The sequence below is a fragment of the Equus caballus genome, chromosome 14, assembly GCF_041296265.1.
Source record: "Equus caballus isolate H_3958 breed thoroughbred chromosome 14, TB-T2T, whole genome shotgun sequence".
NCBI lineage: Eukaryota > Metazoa > Chordata > Mammalia > Perissodactyla > Equidae > Equus > Equus caballus.
The window spans coordinates 89,309,761-89,328,202 of record NC_091697.1 but is presented as its reverse complement, the minus strand read 5'-3'; the positions used below and the strand labels follow the sequence as shown (position 1 = coordinate 89,328,202).

The following is an 18,442-nucleotide window of genomic DNA, read 5'->3' as shown; positions in this document are numbered from 1 at the left end:
ATAGTTTTTATTTATGTATTTTGTCAACAGGTAAATATATTTGCAATATAAATAGCATTCAAGTTACAAGGATAAAATCAATGCAATAAAAACAGTCTTACGCTTTATAAAATTAATTCTATTCAATCTCTAAAATTTATCTATCATTATTTCATATACATATATGTACATTTAAAATACATAGATATTGATGTAATTTGAAATTATTTTTTACAGATATCAGATCAGTTGTTGCCAGGGGCTAGGAGTGTAGTGAGAGAATTAACCACAAAGGATCACGCGGGAACTTTCTGAGGTGATGAAAATGTTCTATATTTTGATTTTGGTGTAGTTATGACTATATGCCTGTCGAACTCATCAAACTGTAGATTTTACTGTATATAAATTAGATTTCAATAAGTTTAGGTTGAAACTTTTTATATAAAATTATTTTTTAAAGAAGCTGATGTTAATAGTGGACTGGTAGTTCAGGAAGAAAAATGATCACTGAGTCTAGAGTCTGTTCTCAACACAACGTAGAGGAGACTGACTTGCTTTCTGCGTAGATGGAAGGTTTTGCCTTACTCAAACCAAACACATACTGTCAAAGGGTCTGCTTTTACACTGATTTTGAGTATTTTATGACCATGGTCAATTATTTAAAAAAATAAACGAACAGAAAGAATAATAAGGGTTTGTCATGTCTGGACAACCTAAAATCACTGTTTGTTGTTTTACCTTTGTTATGGTTGCTATAAAGTGTTATTAGCTAATAACACAGGCAAGGATGTAGCTACTTCTCATCCTTGAGCACTTGTGTGCTTGTCTGAAAATCCTCTTTGATTTTGCTGTTTTCCAAGGTAGGCCCTAAATTTGGACTAATAAAACTCAGGGTGTTTTTATATTCAAACCAAATTCGTTGCTTCCTCAACAGCTGCTAGGTGGCACCGAAGGCTTGAAATCACCCTACCTTGAAACCCTGTGCCACTCAAGAGCAAGGAGGGACTGCCCCCTACAGTTTGGCACAGGAGGAATGCTCTGTATTTTCTTAATTTTCTTAATGCTTGCCCCAGTGTGGGGAAACTTTTTCGCCCTTCTTCATAAGATATGACGTTTGACCAACTCTTTAATTCCCTGGTAACCCAAATAGATAGTATGTCAACTGTGTTGCTAAGCAACATTTACCCCTGGTTGGTAAATTTCATCTGGACTGGGAGAAGTAGAAACACCTGATAGGAAGCCATATCTTTGGGCTTCCGAGTGTAATGATTCTTGTAACTGGGCATGTCCTTGGAAACTATACCCAAGAAGTAGTTACAAGAGATAATGGTTCCTGAGAGAAGTAACTCCCACACCTCTCAATGTGATCTGCACTGTGTTATCTGGAGAGCCAAGGAAGATAGCTATTAGATGGCTGCGGGGCTGCTGCATGGACTGCAGCGAGGGATAGCTAATGTTGCAAGGGATGTTGAGCTGTGGTTCCTGTCCTGTATCCTCCTAAAGAGGTGTCAAATGTGGCCTTAATAGTCTTGTGAGTCTGATGTTTAGTTGAACCTAACGATCATAAAAGGCATGGAATACTAATTTTGGGGACAGGGAAAATTTTTCAAAACAAAAAGAAAAGCTCAACTTACGCAAGGTCAAAGTTCTACAGGTAAGGTATTTTTGATATGCTATTAACATGTCCTATCAGGGTGAGTGGAAACAGGTGCATACTCACGCAGAAGGGATGACCCAATGGCTGTCAATATATTTACTTCCAGGAGGATTTTATTTGTAGTTTTCAAATACTTTATCAATTGGAGATGATTTTGGTGCACGCTCTACAATACTGATTGCAAGGCTTTGGAGATTTGCTAGTGTCTTGGCTGTCCATAATACATTTTTTCCCTCAGGGTAATCATCACCTAACTTACAGTTATGGCCAATTGCTTATATACTCACTGCCAGTGGAGATTCTACTCTCTTCTATACTGATACGATTTGTTTCCATGATAAATTAACCAGAAGCAGTCAGTCTTTCATTAACGGGTAGCCTCTGTTCTCCCCAGCCCCCATGCTTGCCTAAAGGTTCCTACTATTAGCTACAGGCCAGAGATTGTGTCTTCTGGAAAAATTACAAAGAAAGTCAGTATCAGATCTTGGTGGACTACTGAGGCTGCTAAGAATAAACCCACAGGTGCAGGTTTCCAAATGTAAGCTGAGATTGCCACCATGAGTCAATACCAGATCAACTGTGCCAGGGGACTTAAAAGTTGGGATTTCCAGAACTATTTTCATCCAAAGACAGATGACATTGTGAGAGTAGACTGCTAACCCAAGATCAACAGAAAAAGAAACAGGATCTTGTGAAAGTGAAGAGATAGTTAATTATAGTTATTTGCTTTAGAGTATTGCTGGTATTATTTTTAATGATTTAGTTTATGATGAACACATGATAAAGCTCCTTTAGCCTTTCTCTGTCTCTCTCTAACCTCAAATTTAGAAGATTAAATTAGTGCTAATTAGAATGAATGCCCTCTCTTAAAATAATGTTAATCAATAGGCCTATGACCTTCTGTAGATTTGGTTATATCAAACAGTGGTACCAAAAATGTGAACCCATTCTTAACTGGTTTACTGTGTCAATTGACCTTTTAAAATTTATAGAAAGGATAATTTTTTACACTTCATATGATCCAATTTCAGGGAACACATAACGAAATGCCTGAGAATATTTCTCCCTATGGGCACAATACAACAAAATCCAGGAACATACAAAATTTCTTTTATACTTATAACAAGAAGGAACATATCCTTTAAGAATTCTAAATAAGGAAAACCATGAACACAAGCTAATTAACCTCAGGTGAATTTAAGGATAATGTCTAATACATGGAACTCAGCTGCACTTTTAAAATGAGATAAGCTTAAAACCATCCTTTGTTAACAGATGATGACTTAAATTATACTTATTCAAATTTAATCAGATTCATCTATAAATAATCAAATAATATTTCCAAGAAAATACCATTAGCAAAGTCTATGTAGATTCTGAAGGAATTCTGATGTATATTGATCAGCCTTGTCTGTAAACTCCTGAGAACAGAGTCAGACATTGTACACAGAGCCCTTCCTGGGTGCTTTTACTTTTCATGGCAATGCGGTTACTTGCAATAGAAATTGGTCCCTCTTCCTATCTAAATATAATTAAGCAAAGCAAATGTGGAACCATAAGAATGAAAGAAATAGCACATTGAAAAGTACACCATTTAGTTCAGTGTGATATGATTGCATTTTATATGTGGAAACATCACTGAGTCTCTTCAGGAAATTGGTGTAGTACTTGCTCTATGGCTTAAGGAGTTCCAGATTTACATTTGTTAAGGGACGTCACCTCTTGGCAGACCTTGGGGATCTTGAAGAAAGGAATACCTCCACGTGGGTAGTGCTGCAGACAGCCTGGAGAAAAGCCACTGCAGCCTTTGCTTCTGGCTTAGAATAAATGAAGTGTTAAGACCAGAGTCAAAGGCTTTCTAGGACAATGGTGCAGTCTCGAAGTCATTTATAAAATCCCCAGGCAGAAGTTTACTCTTAGGGTTTAGTAAATGTATGGCTCTAGTTATATTAACTGGCAACAAGGGAATCTTTGTGTGTCAACGAGTGATTTTTTTTGCATCTACGAAAATAAAACAGGAAAAAAGAACAGAATACATATATTCTGCAGAAGCTTATTTATGTAATATAACATATACTTATATATACGTGTGTGTTTATATGTAGTATATATGCATATATACTATTAGAAGCTTAATATCATAGACTATGTGAAATAGCTATCATTAAAACTTAATCACTATGAATTCATTTTTTTTAAAATTTTCCCAATAGTAGGAAACTGGTTAAAGGGATAACATTAACCTGTATGTAAATGGTTGTGTCTGAATTGGGTAAAATGAGCCTATACTTGATTCCACCATCTGTAAGAAACGCAAAAAACAAATGACCAGCAACACATTCAATTCATGACCTTAGCACAAAAATGCAATGTGACAGACCTTTTCTTGGTCAAAATAGCTCCTTAAAGGCTGTGTAAATCTAAAGAAGGGGCTGCCGAGAGAAGTATCTCAAACGTGCTCAGAGACAGACCTTTCTCTGATGATACAAGTTGCATTCTCCTTCTGGGCCAAAAAGACCATTCACAATATTTAATTCTGATGAACTTTAATGGGATTCAGATTTTTTTCTAGGAAGCATCAGTATGTACTACATCTCTGAAACTAGAACCCTTCGGAGAGTGAAATAGAACACTATTAACAATTACGCCAAATCAACAGTAAAAACCAGAACTGTCCCCAGGGCCATCCTACCACAAACGAAATTCTCAAGGATCAAAACCAAAGAGGACTCAAACACCAAACAGTGAGTGAATGTGTTGGGGTGGCAGCTGCTCTTAAGGCCCATCTGGTTAAGATTAGAGAAAATATATGTAAATGCCAAACATCATGCTTGATGCATATTATACACTAGGAATATTACTATGCCCTACCCACCCAGAGAACACCTCTCTCTTTAAGAGTTTTCATAAATTATATTTTAATGACAAAATTGCCAGCAGGCCCTCCAACTTGAAAAATCCTTTATTTATACTTAGAATACAGAATATGCTTCAGTTTTATCAAATTGAATTCATTTTTGAAAAATATGCTTTCCAATTCATTTTCTCAGATCTGACTGTCTTATAACTGGTATAAATTCTCAATTAGTGAGGTTTCACCAAACTGTGAGAAAAGTAAAGCTTAGCATGGAATAACCTTCTGAGGTTTCCATCCCCCAAGTTTCTTACTCCAACCTGAAAACAGTCTTCTTAGACACTTGGAAACTTTGCTTTAGCACTGACGCCTCAGACCTGTAGAGGGGACCTGAGGAGTTTCAGAGCAGAGTAATGGAGAGTCTCTAACTCTACACAGGGATTTCTACCACTGTTATAAACAGAATCACAATAAACAAGTTCACGCGGATCACTGTTTTGATTATTTAAATGTGTTTCTAGTATTTGAAGAGAAGCAATTGTCCTCTGTAGTGGGTTGACTTGGGTTCCAGCAAAGATATGCCCAAGTTCTAACCCCTGGTACCTGTGAATGTGACCTTATTTAGAAATAGAATTTCTGTAGATGTAGTAAGTTAAGAATATTGAGAAGAGATCATCCTGGATTTAGGGTAGGCCCTAAATCCAATGACTGCTGTCCTTATGAGAGAAAGAGGAGGGAGATTTGAGATATGGAGACAGAGGGGAATGCCATGTGAAGATGGAAGCAGAGATTGCAATGATGCTGCCACAAGCCAAGGAATGCCTGGAGCCACCAGAAGTTGGAAGAGGCAAGGGAGAATTCTTCCCAAGAGCCTTTGGAGGAAGTGTTGTCTTACTGCACCTTGATTTTTTGACTCCTGACTCCACAACTGTGAGATAAATTTCTGTTATTTTAAGGCACAAAGTTTGCGATAATTTGGTAAGGCAGCCCTAGGAAATTAATACATCCTCCATGATATAAATTTCAAGAAATAAAATTGTAGGGAATTGCCATTACCAGATATACCTACACAGATTGCTCTATTTTCTAACAATACAAATAATCATGTCAAGACATTACATTCAAAATATGATAGATGATAATATAGTCCTGAAAAGCCCAACCCAATTAAAATGTAAATGATGTTTTTCTAATAATAACTAGACATGGAAATATTCATAGGGCTGCCAGATAAAATAAGAAACTCAGTTAAATCAGAATATCAAATAAACCATAAATAATTTTTTAGCATAAGTATGCTCCAAACATTACACTGACATACTTATTTATCTATTTTTAATATTTATTTATTTTTTATTGAATAAATTTGACACGTAACATTGTGTAAATTTAAGGTGTACAGTGTGTTACTTTGATCTATTTATATTCAGGCATACCTCCCAGTTATTGCAGGTGTGGTTCCAGACCACCACAATAAAGCAAATATCGCAATAAAACGAGTCACATGGATCTTTTGGTTTCCCAGTGCACATAAAAGTTATGTTTATACTATACTGTAGCCTATTAATTGTGTAATAATAGCACTATGTCTAAAAAACAGTATATGTACCTTAATTAAAAAATATTACTAAAAATTGCTAGCCATCATCTGAGCCTTCAGTGAATGATAATCTTTTTGCTGGTGGAGGATCTTGTAAAAAACACGGTATCTGTGAAGCACAATAAAATGAAGTGCAACAAAACGAGGTATGCCTGTATTGTAATATGATTGCCATTGTAGCCATATTTATCACATTACATAATCATAGTACGGTATTACTACCTATATTCATTACACTGTGGATTAGATTCATAAGACATATTTATACTAAAAGATAATATGTTGTTTATCTGAAATTCAAATTTAACTAAGCATCCTGTATTTTTGTTGGCTAAATCTTGAACCCTACAATTGCAGCAGAGAGGCTGTGCATCTCACTCAAAGTCACACCACTAATAAAGTGTAGAGTTTGGCTTTGAAATTATGTGTGTCAGACTCCCCAAGATCATGTGCTTTCTGGTCCATCAGGCTGCTTAAAGCAGAGGTAATAAAACTTAGGAACAGGCAGTAGCATTCCAAGAAGCCATCTGGTTGTCGTTCTGCAAAACAGGTTATAAAAATGGAAAAATGATGGCCAGTTTTGACTGCTGAGCACACCTCGGCGCTCATTATGTATGAAGGAAGATTCTGGAAATGCAACATTCAAACAACATTCTAGCGATGGTGGTGATGGTGGAAATGAGTTTTTCCCTTCCACTTTTCTGTGCGAGTGTGATATGGGACATAGTGGTCACAGGCATTTTGGTTTTGTTGGGCAGTAGGCGAAAGCATCAATGTAATAAATGATAAAAGAGTACAAATTCTGCTAATTCTAATAGTTATACAAATATTTTTGCTTACATTCAACTTTTTCCAAAATCCACATGGCTCCAAGGCCCTATCAGCCTTAAAACTCGATAATTTTTTTGAACCCTCTCCTCCAATAGATCCCAGGTGCCACTGGACATTCCCCTGAACCTTCTCTCATATTTTCCTTTCCTTCCTCCATTTCCTCACCCATAATCCCAGTGCCGGCACTCAAAACTATCCTCCCACATGACTGCAATGCTGCCCAGCTTGTTTTCTCACTTCAAACTATCCATTTCCACCTAATTATCCTATAAGCATATAAATTACATGTATATAAAATCTCAAATCTAAAGCGGCCCTCAACACTGTCTATCCAGTCACATCCTTAACACATCAGTTACTCATAGGAGAGTCTAACACAAATTTGAATCAATCCCAAACTTAACACAGATCGTGTCCTCTGTTTGAATATCTCTTTTCATATCCACCCAATAAAACTTCGCGAATGCCTGGCAAGTAAGTAAAATAGTGAAGCTGGACTGGAGTTTGCCTTTTAAACACTTCAGGATATTTTTCACTTCTACAAAGTAATATACTTTAAAAAAATTTTCAAGGGCCCGCCCCAGTGGCCAAGTGGTTAAGTTCAGTGCACTCCACTTCAGTGGCCAGGGTTCGGTTCCCAGAAGCTGACCTACACCACTTGTCTGTCAGTGGGCCATGCTGTGGCAGTCGCTCACGTGCGAAAAGAGAAAGATTGGCAGTGGATGTTAGCTCAGGGCTAATCTTCCTGAGCAAAAAACAATTTTCTGTTTTTGGCAGAGACTTCTGCAGATAATAATTTGCTATTCTAAGAGAGACAGTGGTGCATGCACAGTGTCATCCAGACTCAAAATTGTGGTGACACAGGGGATGCTGGAATGAGACTGTGCACATTCTGTCCAAAGGGTGGCTACTACTTGGCTCAGATAACTGGTACCATGTGTTGCTAGAGTTTGCCTGATGTCTTCTCCTGATTACGTTGACTTTATGCTTTTTTGACAAGAATGTCATAGAAATGATATGCCTTTCTCAAGGCATCATATCAGGAGGCCCATGATGTCTGTCTGTCTCATTACTGCTGCCGCTAACTTTCATCTCTTGATTAAGGTGGTGTCTTCCAAGCTTCTCCACTGTAAAGTTACTATATTTCCCTTTATAATTCATATGTATCTTGTGGGGAGATACCTGGAAATGATGCAAATATCCTGTTTCTCATCATAATTTCACACATATAATTTTAGCATCAATTGATGACTTTTGCCTGCAACAATTGTTACTGTGGTGTTGGTTAAAAAGTGATTTTTCTATTTCTATTTTCCCTTCTATGTTTGTTCATTGGAATTTTACCATATGGAAAAGCTGTACTCTCTCCTCCACCTATTTGTTTATTGAATCATTTATTTATCAGCATGAACTCATACATATTTACTTTGTTCTATGGGTTATAATCCGCTATTGCTATTATTTATTTTGTTGCTGAAATTGTCCCAGCTTTGATCATTAGGAGCTCCTTTATGTTGGCTCCTACATTGTTTTGACTTTCTGCCAACAATTTTTGAATACTTCCTTACTTTCTGGCACTGCAAAATGTTCCAGGCTCATCTTGTACTTTTCTTGCCCCAGATCTGAAATCAACCATTTCTCCAGGAGCTCTGCTTAATTTTATTGGGGAAATTGTATTTAGACACCAAGGTCTGGGCCCAAGGTATATTAGTTGCTACTTTGTCATTTCACCTTTTGTCATTGTTTCTAGGCCCTCTTAGCAGAGAGATCTAGGAAACACACACACACACACACACACATGCACACACACATACACCTCTATCCACTTTTATTTCTATCTATCTGTATCTATATTAAAAACCATTAGTTCATGCTACTATCTCTCAGACGTCTCAAGGTTCATTCCAGCTTTCCCCTGTTCTATATTTGTTTCTTTCTCTAACAGTGAGAAACCTGGTTCTCATTATCTATGATATATGTACTTATTTGTTCATTTTTACTATACACATTAAATAGCTTCAGAATTGATACCCATGGTCCAGAGGACATTATTTATGTATAGTTCTTTTCTCTTGAGTTTTGTAGTGTATAATCCAAGTATTATTTTACATAATCATTTAGATTAGTTGTTTTATTCCTCATCCTGTTTAGGTGTGGTGAGAGCTATATTCTATTTTGGGTTCCTCCCACACCCTGGTTATTTGTTTATTTATTTATTCATTCACTCATTCATTAATTAATTCATTCATTCAGGGGGTGCTGAAATATTGCTACAGTTAAAGATTTAGAACATATAAAAAGATTTACTCAGAGAAATGTCACTTCCTCCTCACCCCTTCCACCTCATTCACATCACCCATTCTTGACACCTGTTCTTACCCACATTCTACATGTTACCAAGCTCATTAGTTTCTGGATTTTTTTTTTTATATTTCTTTTTGAACAAATGAGCAGATAATGCATAATTTCTTTCTTATGTGAAACAATCCACACTGTCTATACTATTTCACTTTGGTTTTTCACTTAATATATCTCATAACTCTTTCCATATCAAATCCTAGAGATTTTCCTTATTTTTTTTTTTACAGCTGTATAGTATTTCATCACATGTTTATTTAACCACTCTCCTATTAATGGACATTTACGTTGTTCCCAGTGTTTTATAATTACAAACAATGTTGCAATAAATGTGTGCATATGTATTTAATATTGTTGGGGTAGATATCTAGGATAAAATTTTGATCTCCTGATGCCTGGTTCAATTCTGTTTTGGGTCAAATGATGTAACTAAAAGCTCTTTGACAACTAAAAAATGTTATATAATTATAGCAAAATAATACTATGTTATTAGCATTACTTTCTTTCTCTAATCTATTTATACCTTGTTTTGTGACAAGTAGTTTAATTCAACAAACATTTGTCCTCAGCTACTAAACCAGCTTACTACTTTTGAAAATTTCCTCTGTGTTTAAATTCTAACATTTTTGGTCACTTCATTCATTAAGAATGTTCCAATATTTATATAGGTTTTTACTTAAAAGTTGAATCTACTATTTGTATAGTTTCTAGTCTTAAAAAATCCACCATTATATTAAATTATGTTCTCTATTTTATTCACGTAGAAATAGGAGAAAGAATTTACAAACTACAGCCCTAATTTGGTTCCTTTCACTCCCTAAATATGGATGTCAACTCTTGTGGAAGGAGAAAAACAAGATCACTTGATGCCAGGAGCACTCTCCAGGTTGTCTGACAACAAGTTACTGTAAGCTGAGGGGCTATCCTCCCTTCTAGTGGGAGGAGTAACACCCAAATTTAGCTTCCTTTGGTATTGTGGGCCCTCTGAGCCCTTAGGTCTTCATATTTTGAACAGCGGATATTTCAAAATATGCAAAGGACGCTATACGGTCTATTTTGGGTCTATCTCTGGCCCCGCTTCTAACCTTGGTTCATGGAATCTCTAATGCAGACCAGGCTAGTTCATCAGGAGATTGCTTTGGGATTTGGAATCTAGGCATTAATGAGTATTTGCCTTGTCTTGTCCTTTGGCATGACCTACAAAGACCTATTTAATCCACCATGTGGCTATTGCCAGATCCAAGCAAACCCTAGAAAATCACTTGTTGAGAATCTCCAAAATTTTGGTGAAATGATAGTCCTGGATTCTGCAATTTCAGCAGATTCAACTGAGGAAATCCAGGCAGCAAAAGGAACTTCAGGGGGCTGGCCCCGTGGCCGAGTGGTTAAGTTCGCGCGCTCCGCTGCAGGCGGCCCAGTGTTTCGTTAGTTCGAATCCTGGGCGCGGACATGGCACTGCTCATCAGACCACGCTGAGGCAGCATCCCACATGCCACAACTAGAAGAACCTACAACGAAGAATACACAACTATGTACCGGGGGGGCTTTGGGGAGAAAAAGGAAAAAATAAAAAATCTTTAAAAAAAAAAAAAAAAAAAACAAAAGGAACTTCAGATCTGCCCAAAGGTGACTTCTGATGTGGCTTCAAATATGTGCCTCATCCATTTAGCCTATTGTGTCACTGATTGTACATAATGCAGGGTCTAATTTGTCAGCAGTTGGGTGGGAGCCTTGCTTTCTGGGTTGTGTTTTTGAACTTGCATGAAGACCTCTTCTTCTGTGGTCAGAGGAGTCAGGTAACGTTTTGAACCACATCATTGAATCCAACCTCCTAAAAATTATAGTTGAGTTTTTTTATTTAAGCAATCATAAGGGAAATAAAGTTTGTCACAAACAAATAGAATAAGCTTTCAGGTGATATCGTTCTTATGTTCTTACCTCCTCGATCTCGGGCAGCTAAACTTTGACCCCTTCTTAATGTAATATCCAATTGGTACATTCCGGGATCAGGCAAAGGAACATCTGCATTACTGGTTCCAGCAGTATTTATTTTCTGGAAAACAAGAAATACACAAAATATTAAATTTATTGTCCCTGTTCTATTTCCTCCAAGGGGGGGGACCATACGTAGCTTAACTCAAACTATAAGAATTAGTCAATAAAATAAATCATCTTGTGAATTCACACAATATCATAATCACCCAGTACTCTGAAGGTTTTGAGATTCATGAAGTTCTTTAGACTCAAAATAAATACATGGCTGTTATAGGAATTTCTGTTTTAACTCATATTAGGGATAACAAATGTAATGTGAAAAACATTTCCCATGGAAAGCCCCACATAATTCAACTAAGAAAGACTAACATAGGAAGAGTGTCTGAGGTAAAAATACAATCAAGGATGAATGGAGAAGAAAGGTATGCCAGAGCGTTTGATTCTCACATAACTGAAAGTGAAAATTAGAATGATTTATTGTGGTGACTTTGTTGACTCATTTGTCTATGCAAAAGAGTTCACACTGATGGATTACACACTTTTATTTCAGCCCCAACATGAAATATGATATAATTATACAGGAATAAATTCACCCAGCATTTTGACAGTACTTGCAAGAAATAAATTCTCAATGGGGCTAAATTTCTAATGCTGTTTTCTATGGAATAAAAGTGCACAAGGTATGTCTACAACTAAAAATCTTTGCAAGCCTTATAGAATATCTTTAGCAACAGTATACTCTGTTAACTTACCAGGCATTGAGTTACAAATGAACTTGCAAGAGGAATAGTAACTATATTAAAACAACACAAAAGAAATATATAGTAAAAGTTGTACAGGTCATATTTTATACTTTCTGCCACTTTAAACAGCAGGTAAATTTACTTTTTTTCACATGTTTGAGATGATTTTAAATTCTTTTTGTTTCCAATTCAAAAAGAAATGTTCTTTTGTTTTGAAACAATATGCACAGATAATGGTAAAATATTAAAACACCCGTCTAGCTCTTTTAGTTCTGTAGTTTACACAAAATGCAACTACAAAGCAGCATTTGTTTTTGAGGTCTCAAGACCAAGATAAGAAACTTTTCCATAGGAGCAATTATTGTTTAAAATAAGAAGCAGTATAACTTTGACTGATAACCCAAACTCATCATCTCTCCTGTGGTAACAATAAAAGGAATCACTTCTTCTCTTGATAGCCCTGTTTCTGTGAATGACAGCACTGTTCTCCCAACCACTCAGGCTAGACGCTGACCAGCCATCTTGATTTCTTCATTTCCCTCTCCCCAACATCCAAAGAATTGCCAAATGCCATCCACTCCATTGCCATAATACATCTCCCAGATGTCTTTTTCTTTTAATTCCTATTACCTCTAATTTGGATCAGGCCTTCGAATGACGGAGGAGTAAAAGATAAAATGATTGTCTTGCTCTTCCTTCAAATACCCAATCGCCCCACCTCCTGGGGCGTACCAATTCTAACAATTTAGGATATATCCTTCCATGCTTTTGAGGGTCTTAGACAAACAAATACACATACACACTAAGTTTGTTTTTCTGTGGTTGAGTTTTCAGTTTTTGTTTTTAACAAAGATAGTATTATATTCTGCCTATTATCTCACAATTTATCTAACTTAAGAAAAATATCATGGGCATTTTTCTAATCAATACATATAGATCTATCTAGCTTTTTTTTTCCCTCCCCAAAGCCCCAGTACATGGTTGTATTTCCTAGTTGTAAGTCCTTCTATGTGAGCTGCTGCCACAACATAGCAACTGACAGACGGGTGGTGTGATTCCACGCTCGGGACGCGAACCTGGGGCCAACGAATCACCTAAATTTAACCACTAGGCCATCAGGGCCGGCTCTAGTTTATTGGCTTTGTTTTTTTTTTTGAGGCATATCATTTTCCACAGTGTGAGAATACCATAATTTCTTCAATTATTTCCATATTGATCAACAGATGTGTTGGCTTCAATATTTGCCACTACAAGGATTTGTGCTTTTATTTCTCCTATAGAATGAATTTTTCCAAAAAGTTTTAAATAGTTCATATTCCTATTTAGAGTATACAGGAGTTCCTATCAGCATAGAATGTTACTAATTTTCAAGTTTGATGGGCAAAAATTATTATTTTGCTTCAATATACATTTCCAGAATTATGGTAAGGTGTCATGAAACTAGTACAAATGGCAAGAGAGTGACAATCGTTTACTGGGCCACACAGAAGATGTCAACTTGGAAAGAGAGGAAGCCGACCAAGGTCTTCTAAACAACTTTTCAAAGAACAGTTGTATGTGGGTCTAATTCATAAGCAAGATTCAAATTCAAATCCAGCAAACATTTGTTAAGCTCCAAGTATGCTCCAAGCCTTTCATTAGGTTCTTTTATATTCGTTGTTTCCAAATAAATAAATTCATTAGTAAATATTAAATATGGATAGATTTACTACTTTCTAAAAGATTGAATAAAATCTGCAGGAAAGGAGGACGTTTCCACCCACCCCACACCCTCCTCTCATGTGATAGGCAACTTAAAGACACAAAAGTCTGAATGCTCAGATATCTGGATTGCTTTTGTAGCTTTCATTGCTCTATTGAGTGCTTCTTGAAGTTTAGAGTAAACAATTTACAGGGTACCTGGTTTTATATTTTTAAATGCATATTACACTACATGAGCAAGTTAAGAAATTTTCAAGCGTAATTTAAACTATTCCAGATTTTTCACTTTTGCTGTTTTAGAATTTAATATCTAGTTAAGAAATAAATTTACTGGACTTACATTTATTGGCTTTTCAAAGCCTGAATAATATTCCGTTGTGTGTATGTGTGTGTGTGTGTGTGCATCACATTTTCTTTATCTATTCACCTGATGACAGACATTTAGGTTTTTTCCATATCTTGGCTACTGTGAATAATGCTGTAATGAATGCAGGAGTGCAGACGTCTCTCCAAGATACTGACTTCATTTCCTTTCAATATATACTGTCTTCCCCTTCTTGTTCTCCACGTCTTCCTACCCAGTCTTCAAAGACCATTTCATTAGCACTTTATATCTTTCTTGTCCATTATCACATTCTATCTCAAATGTCATATCTGCCATTTTAGATTGTAAACTTTTAAAATCAGGGAATAGAATGTTTAAGGATCGAATTCAACACAGATTGTGATAGAGACTACGAGGATAGAAAGATGTCTTTAAGTGCACATGATCTAGCTGAGTAGGCACATAACGTGGGGATCTATAACAAAGTTGACTAATCCATGCACGGTTTGTTCTCTCCCTTCGCCTGGCCCAAGTATAGCATGTATTCTATTCTGGCATATTCTCTCTTGAGGAACCTAATTTTATCCTTAGAATCCTTCTCAATACAGTGCTGTAGGTCATCATTACGAACTGATCAAAATTGGCAGTTAAAATGAAACCCTGTCACTCAAGAGCTATAATTAAAGACAAATTGTGTTATAATGTAATCAGTAAGTCTTTGGGAGGGCAGAAAAGAACGATCAATTATTATGGTAGAAAAACTCGAGATGGCTTCATAGAGATAACAATGGAGGAGGGTCTGAATATGGGTAGGAATTTGACAAGTGAAGATTTGGAAGATGGGAGGATTGGAAAATCAAAATGATCCCAATGGTGAGTAGTCAACCAGAGGGTACATCACTGGATTGTGTGAGAAATAAAGTGGAAAGCAAGACTGACGTACAGTGATGAAAGGCCAAGGAGAGTTTCAACCTGTGGGCAACAGGAAACCCTCACAGGCTTTTGAAGAGAGAAGCAATAAAACCAGGTCTCATTTAACAAACATATATTGCCTATCTTTCATGCTTCCTGCTCTGGGCTATGTGATTAGATTTCAGGGATGAACAAAACCTGGCCTTTTCTCTCTGTAGGATGGAAGAGAGTAGAGAAATCCTGTGGGTATAGAAATTATTTAAAAGGGTTTCATAACAGTCCAGTTTAAGTCACAAGGGCCTGATCTAGTCAGTGGTAATGGAAATAAAAGATCAATGTGAGAGACATTGAGGAGATCAAGCAACTGTATTTGTCAACTGACAAGATGTGGGAGATACAGGAAATGGATGGATGAGTCACACAGAAATCTGAGTTGAGCTCCTGGAAGGATGGTAATGCCAGTAATAGAGAACAGAAAAGAGAGGAGGAGCAAGTTCCAGGCCACCACAGTGTCAAGCTCCAAGGATATCTTCAACTCTATAAAAGAAGAAAGTCAAGGACTTAAGTAGTTCTAGAGAGACATTTCTCCTCAAGCTCACTGAAATGGTTCCAAGAAGAAAATTGGTAGGCCAATTATGGTTTGTTGCTATTTTTTAACAACTTTATTGAGATATGATTGACATACAAAAAGTTGTACATATTTAATATATACAATTCAATGAGTTTGGAGATAAGTATATACCCAGGAAACCATCACCACCATCAAGGCCACAAACATCCGCCACCTCCCAAAGTTTCCTCTTGTCCTGTTTACTGTTATTATCATTTTTTGTGTGTCTTAAGAACACTTGTAAGATCTACATTTTTAGAAAATGTAAGTATACAATACAGTATTGTTAGCTAGAGGCACTATGCTGTATGGTAGAGCTCCAGGACTTATCTATCCTTCATAACTGAAACTTTTGACCCTTTGACTAACACCTCCCCATTTTCCTCTTTCCCCAGCCACTGGCAACCACCATTCTACTCTTTGCTTTTATGAGTTTGACTACTTTAGATCCCACATATAAGTGATATCATACAGTATTTCTCTTTCTGTGTCTGGCTTATTTCACTCAACATTATATCCTCCAGGTCATCCATGTTGTTGCAAATGGCAGATTTTCCTCTTTTTTTTTTTTTTTTTTTAGGCTGAATAATATTCCATTGTATGTATATAGCAAATTTTCTTTATCCATTCATCCATCAATGGACATTTAGGTTGCTTCCATATCTTGGCTATTGTGAATAATGCTGCAATGAACATGGGAGTGCAGGTATATCTTTGAGATCTTGATATAAATTTCTTTGAATAAATACCCAGAAGTGGGATTGGTAGATCAATCATGTGGAACCAAAAAGACCTCAAATACCCAAAGCAATTTTGAGAAAGAAAAACAAAGCTGGAGACATCATACTTCCTGATTTCAAACTATACTACAAAGCTATAGTGGTCAAAACAGTATGGAACTGGCATAAAAACAGATTAATAGACCAAGAGAACAGAATAAAGAGCCCAGAAATAAATTCACCCATTGTGGTCAACTAATCCTTGACAAGGGCACCAAGAACACAAAGTGGTGAAAGGATAGCCTCTTCAAGAAATGATGTTGGTTAAACTGGATATCCACATGCAAAAGAATAAAATCAGACACTTATCATACACCATACACAAACATTACCTCAAAATGGATTAAACCTACTTAAATGTAAGACCTGAAATCATAAAACTCCTAGAAGAAAGTGTAGAGAAAAAGTTCCTCGACGTGGGTCTTGGCAATGAATTTTTGGATATGACACCAAAACCACAGGCAACAAAAGCAAAAATAAATAAGTGGGATTACAACAAATTAAAAAGCTTCTGCACAACAAAGGAAATCATCAACAAAATGAAAAGACAATCTACTGAATGGGAGAAAATATTTGCAAATCATATTCTAATCAGGGGTTAATATCCAAAATATATAAGGAACTCATACAACTCAATTGCAAAAAGGAAATAATCTGATTAAAACATTGGCAAAAAAATTAAATAGACATTTTTCCAAAGAAGACATACAAATGGCCAATAGGTACATGAAAAGATGCTCAACATCACTAACCATCAGAGAAATGCAAATCAAAACCACAATGAGATATCACCTCACACTTATTAGGATTGCAATTATAAAGAAATAAAAGATAACAAATGCTAGCAAGGAAATGGAGAAATACGTGTGGGAATCAATACGGGGATTCTCATGACGTTAAGCTCTGCAGCTTAGAAGGCCTTTTTATCTATGTAAAGAAAGCTTCCACCAGAAGATATAATGGTGCTGATGAATTAGAAGTTGAGAGTGCCACCGGGTCTTTTTGAGATTTTCATTGCAGGTAAAAAATGGGGTTACCCTCTTAGCTGGAATGGTTGATTCTTCTCATTAATAGGAAGTAGAGCTATTGTAGCATTGTACAAGGAGGGAAGAATATGTTTGGATTCCAGATTTTCTTGGGTGCTTCTAGCATTGCCATGCTGATGGACTGTAGATTGGTTAAGTTATTCCATACGTGTTCCATACACTCAGGCCATACTCAGTGCAGCTCTAACTTTGTCTATCAACCGAATCCACTTAAAGTTAAAATTTCATGAAAGCTTTTACATTTTCAACTTTTAAAATTTAACAAGCAAGGATATCAAGAGGCATCACTGAGGATTTCTACTTAGTCATTATCATTTGTATTTAGCCATCTCTCCCAGTTTCTACGACACTAAAGAGGTTTGCACAGTGAAATATCCATCAAATGGAAATCAAAGGTTTTTAAAAATTAATTTCCAAAAACAGAACTCAAAGCCACTGAGATATTCGAAGTTCAATGAAGCTCAAAAATCCATGTCAAGGGAACATTATGATTAGTTAGAGGTCAAATGACTAAATTACTTTAAAAACTGAAACCGCATAGAGCAGGGAAAATCCATGGCAACCAAGGGGCATACCTCACTAGGTATGTCAGTCATTGTGCCTGACTAATCCACAGCCCCACCTGAAAGAGCAGCTTATGCTTGAGTCTATGGAAATTAACTTCCTTCCCCCTTGTTCCTAGCTGATTAGACTAGAGTTGGATATCTGAACTTCGGCAGAAAACTAACACGTTGGTCGGCAATAAGTTGTCATTTAGCAAAAGAGTTATTAGGCAAAAGTTATTTGAACCAAGTTCAGACAAGAAAAAGTCAAAGGTGGCTGCTAAAGCCAAAGGGTCATAACAGAGAGACTGGAGAGGCCATGATGGTCCATGTATAACCCCAAATCAGGTCACAGGTGCTAAAATTAAGCAGAAGTATGGGGTGAAAAACCTACCTACAGTAAAGGGTAGAGTGTGACTTTGTAGCAGGACATAAAGACACAGTTCAACTAATCAAAGCAGAGCATGACAATGGCTGGGCAGGAGAGTGACGATCTATGAACTCCGCTGT

At 36.5% G+C, this 18,442-nt stretch overlaps 1 protein-coding gene across 29 annotated transcripts in view; it reads right to left on the bottom strand.

The window, feature by feature from the left end:
- Window positions 1-18,442, bottom strand: part of MCTP1 (multiple C2 and transmembrane domain containing 1) — a 499,995-nt gene that overhangs the window by 265,785 nt on the left and 215,768 nt on the right. For all 29 annotated transcript variants that reach the window (XM_023617967.2, XM_023617972.2, XM_023617969.2 and 26 more), the window contains exon 2: window positions 11,218-11,332. In XM_023617967.2, coding sequence (XP_023473735.1) covers window positions 11,218-11,332 — 115 coding nt within the window. The remainder of the gene's footprint in view (window positions 1-11,217; window positions 11,333-18,442) is intronic.